Source organism: Diachasma alloeum, unplaced genomic scaffold (genome assembly GCF_001412515.2).
Source record: "Diachasma alloeum isolate Michigan unplaced genomic scaffold, Dall2.0 Dall_scaffold_00342, whole genome shotgun sequence".
In the NCBI taxonomy this organism is placed as follows: Eukaryota; Metazoa; Arthropoda; class Insecta; order Hymenoptera; family Braconidae; genus Diachasma; species Diachasma alloeum.
The window spans coordinates 411,006-414,825 of record NW_021680481.1 but is presented as its reverse complement, the minus strand read 5'-3'; the positions used below and the strand labels follow the sequence as shown (position 1 = coordinate 414,825).

Genomic DNA, 3,820 nt, shown 5'->3' with positions numbered 1-3,820 from the left:
CTGGTAACAAGGCCAAATGCGCTGATCGTACGCATGAAGGACAAGCAGCAGTACTCGGAGGTACTCAAACGAGTGAAGCAGCAGATACCTTCCGAACAGGCTCGTGACTGCGTTGACAAAATCCGCAAAAAGACAACAGGAGATATGCTGATCATCCTCTCAAAGGATAAGGAGAACGAATCTGATAGCCTCCACAAGGCGATAGCCGAGCTCCTTGGAGACGAGGCTGATGTCCTCAGTAAAGGACCACAGGAGGAACTTGAGATTAAGGATCTCGACGAGCTGACGACGAAGGAAGAGGTGCTTGAAGCCCTGAGACTCACAGCCGGGGTAGATTGTCAAATTTCCCCGGATGCCATCAGGTCTTTGCGCAAGGCCTACGGAGGTACCCAGACTGCTTCAGTGACACTGGCCGCAGCCGTCGTGAAGAAAGTCCTAGGCGATCGAGGCAAGATCCGTATAGGATGGGTGAACTGCCGGATCAGACGGGTGGAGAGAGTGATCAAGTGCTTCAAGTGCTGGCACTATGGGCATCTCGCCATCAAATGTAGGAGTCAAGTGGACAGAGCAAAGCTCTGTACAAAATGTGGGGAAGATGGACACAAAGCTGCTGGCTGTGAAAAAGCAGCCCTTTGTGCCTTATGCACTGAGAGAGATCCATCGAAGGACTGTGCCCATATTGCTGGTAGCAGCAGATGCCCTGTCTTCAGGGAGGCACATCAGAAGGTGAATAAGAAACAGTAATGCGGATACTACAGCTAAACCTCAACCACTGCGAGGCCGCACACGATCTGCTCATGCAGACGGTGCGGGAGCTGAAGTTCGATCTGGTGATCGTCTCGGAGCCATACAGACATTTGAGCAATCAGCCCTGGGAGACGGATAAGAGTCGCAAGGCCGTAATCTGGTCTTGTGGGAAGTTTCCGTTTCAAAGCATTGCGACTACTGATGAAGCTGGCTTTGTGGTAGCTAAGCTGGATGGAATTTATTTCTACAGCTGTTATGCTCCACCAAGCCTCACCCTTGACGAATTCACGGACTTCCTGCATAGACTAACTGAGGACGCGAAGCAGCACTTCCCTATTGCAATCGCGGGGGACTTCAACGCCTGGGCAGTCGACTGGGGTAGCAACGAGACAAAAGCAAGGGGGCAAGCACTACAGGAGGCCATGTCTTCGCTGAACATTGTCCAGTTGAACAACGGTGATGGACCCACGTTCGAAAGAGGAGACAGGAGCTCAATAGTAGACCTCACCTTCGTCAGTAGTAATCTCGCAAGGGAAAACTACTCCTGGAAGGTGATGGATATCTACACCGCTAGTGATCATCGAGCAATCTTTTGGGAGGTGTCCGCTGGTCGAAAAAACAGACCAATGCCTAGGAAGACAAACGAAATCGGCTGGAAGGTGAGCACCTTCGATCCTAGCACATTCTCAGTGGCACTGGATGATTACCCCATACGGGGCAGCAGTGCTACGGAGAAAGCCGAGGATCTCATGAGAAGAGTTAGCGAGGCTTGTGATGCCTCAATGCCTCGAAAACGCAGTGGAGGCCGTCTGCCACCAGTGCACTGGTGGAATGATCATATTGGAGCTCTTCGAGAGGAGTGCGTTAAGGCTAGAAGGTCGGCTCAGCGTGGTCGGAAAAAGCTGAACTCCGAAGAACTGGAGAAGAAATGGAAGGATGCTCGCCGAAAGCTCAACAAAGCTATCAAGGAGAGCAAAAAGAAAAGTTGGACTGGACTCCTTGACGAAGTCGAGAGTGACCCGTGGGGAAGACCGTACAAGGCGGTTATGACGCGGCTGAAAAGCAGGCCTATGCCATCGCCGACCTGTCCCGAGCTCTTGAAGGAGATTGTAGCGGTGCTTTTCCCGCGACAACCGGAATTTCAGCGTGCCAATACACGAGGAAAGACTTTGATGGTCCCATCGATCACCGAGGAAGAGCTGATGGAGGCGTGCGACAGATTCGGGAATGCCAAGGCCCCGGGTCTTGACGGGATCCCAAACATCGCACTGAAAGCCGCTATCCATGCGTTGCCAGGCCTCTTCTTGGACGTTTTCAACGAGTGTCTCAGCGAGGGCATCTTCCCTGCAAAGTGGAAACAGCAGAGGCTAGTGTTGCTCCCGAAAGGGAAAAAACCACCGGACGAACCTTCATCCTACCGTCCTCTCTGCATGCTCGATACAGCTGGTAAGATCCTTGAACGCATCGTCCACAGAAGAATAGAAGCAGCTGTCGAACCAATGCTGTCCAACGACCAGTTCGGCTTCCGGAGAGGCCGTTCAACCCTTGAAGCGATCAATCTAGTTGTCGATACAGCTAGGGAGGCGATTTCAGGGGAGAGATGGCTTGGAGGCACAAAGAAGTACTGCCTGGTGGCAACACTGGACATCAGGAACGCCTTCAACTCAGCCCGATGGGACTGCATCATGGCGGCCCTTGAGAGATTTGGTGTACCTGAATATCTGCGGAGGATGGTGGACGACTACTTCACCGAGAGGGTCCTCAAGTACGACACGGAGAGTGGCCCCAAAGAGTACAGAGTCACTGGAGGGGTACCTCAGGGCTCGGTGCTGGGTCCTCTTTTGTGGAACATCATGTACGACGGACTGCTGAAGCTGACACTGCCACGCGGTGTGCGGCTCGTGGCTTTTGCAGATGATGTGGCCGTAGTGATTGTAGGAAAATACCTGGAAGACATGAAGCTCACCTTCGAAAGGACTTTCGAGGTGACTCGCCGTTGGATGGACTCCGCCGGCCTGAGCCTGGCCGAGCATAAAACGGAGGCCGTGTTGATCACAAGCAGAAAGGTGTTGGAGACAATCACGCTGCAAGTCGGGGATTATGAGCTCACATCCCAGCCGTATATTCGGTACTTGGGAGTGATGATTGATGCCTGACTCAGTTTTGAGCAGCAAGTGGAACACATCAGAACTAAGGCGTCAGGGGTTCGAGCAGCTTTGTCTCGCCTCATGCCCAACATTGGAGGTCCCAAGCAGAGGAGACGAGCATTACTGTCATCGGTGATTACGTCAGTACTCACCTACGGCATTGCTGTATGGGCGGAGGCCCTTCAATTATAGCAGAATCAGCGCAAAGTGGGGCCTGTCTACCGACTTAGTGCTCTTAGGGTCGCCAGCGCATTTCGCACCGTGTCCAACGATGCCGTGTGTGTTATAGCCGGAATGATGCCAATTGAAGTGCTAGCCGAGGAACGAAGATCCCTATTCCAGCAAAAAGGAGAGACGTCATTAAGTCCAACCGAGATTCAGGCTGAGGCCAGACGAAAGAGCATAGAACGATGGCAGTTACGATGGAGTACCTCACTGAAAGGTAGATGGACATATCGTCTTATCCCGCAGGTGAGTGCTTGGGTGAATCGTGAGTACGGAGAGACCAACTACTATTTGACACAGTTGCTTTCAGGACATGGGTGCTTCCGGGCCTACCTTCATAAATTCAAACATGAAGATTGCCCGGATTGCCCGACCTGCTTAGGTACCATGGAAGACGCAGAGCATGTATTTTTCATGTGTCCACGTTTCAGAACGAGCCGCTTGGAGTGGGAGAATGAACTTGGAGCATCGATCCTGCCCGAGAACTTGGTGGAAGCCATGCTGTCATTGAAAACAGCCTGGGATGCAACGAGTGACGTTGCGACGAAAGTCATAAAGGAGCTCCGCGAGGAAGAGCGTCGTCGAAAGAATGCTGTATAGGAGGAAAAGCTACCGAAACCTTCTTCCCACGCCCAACACCTAAGTGAGGAAGGAGGACGTACGGTTAGTGATGTTAGTAGAGGAAGAGCAAGAGCTGATGT

At 52.4% G+C, this 3,820-nt stretch overlaps 1 protein-coding gene across 1 annotated transcript; it reads left to right on the top strand.

Moving 5' to 3' along the window:
- The first annotated feature begins 33 nt into the window (after positions 1-33).
- Positions 34-744, top strand: LOC107040749. The gene has a single exon (XM_015260968.1). The coding sequence runs from the start codon at positions 34-36 to the stop codon at positions 742-744; it is 711 nt and encodes a 236-aa protein (XP_015116454.1).
- The last annotated feature ends 3,076 nt before the right edge of the window (positions 745-3,820 follow it).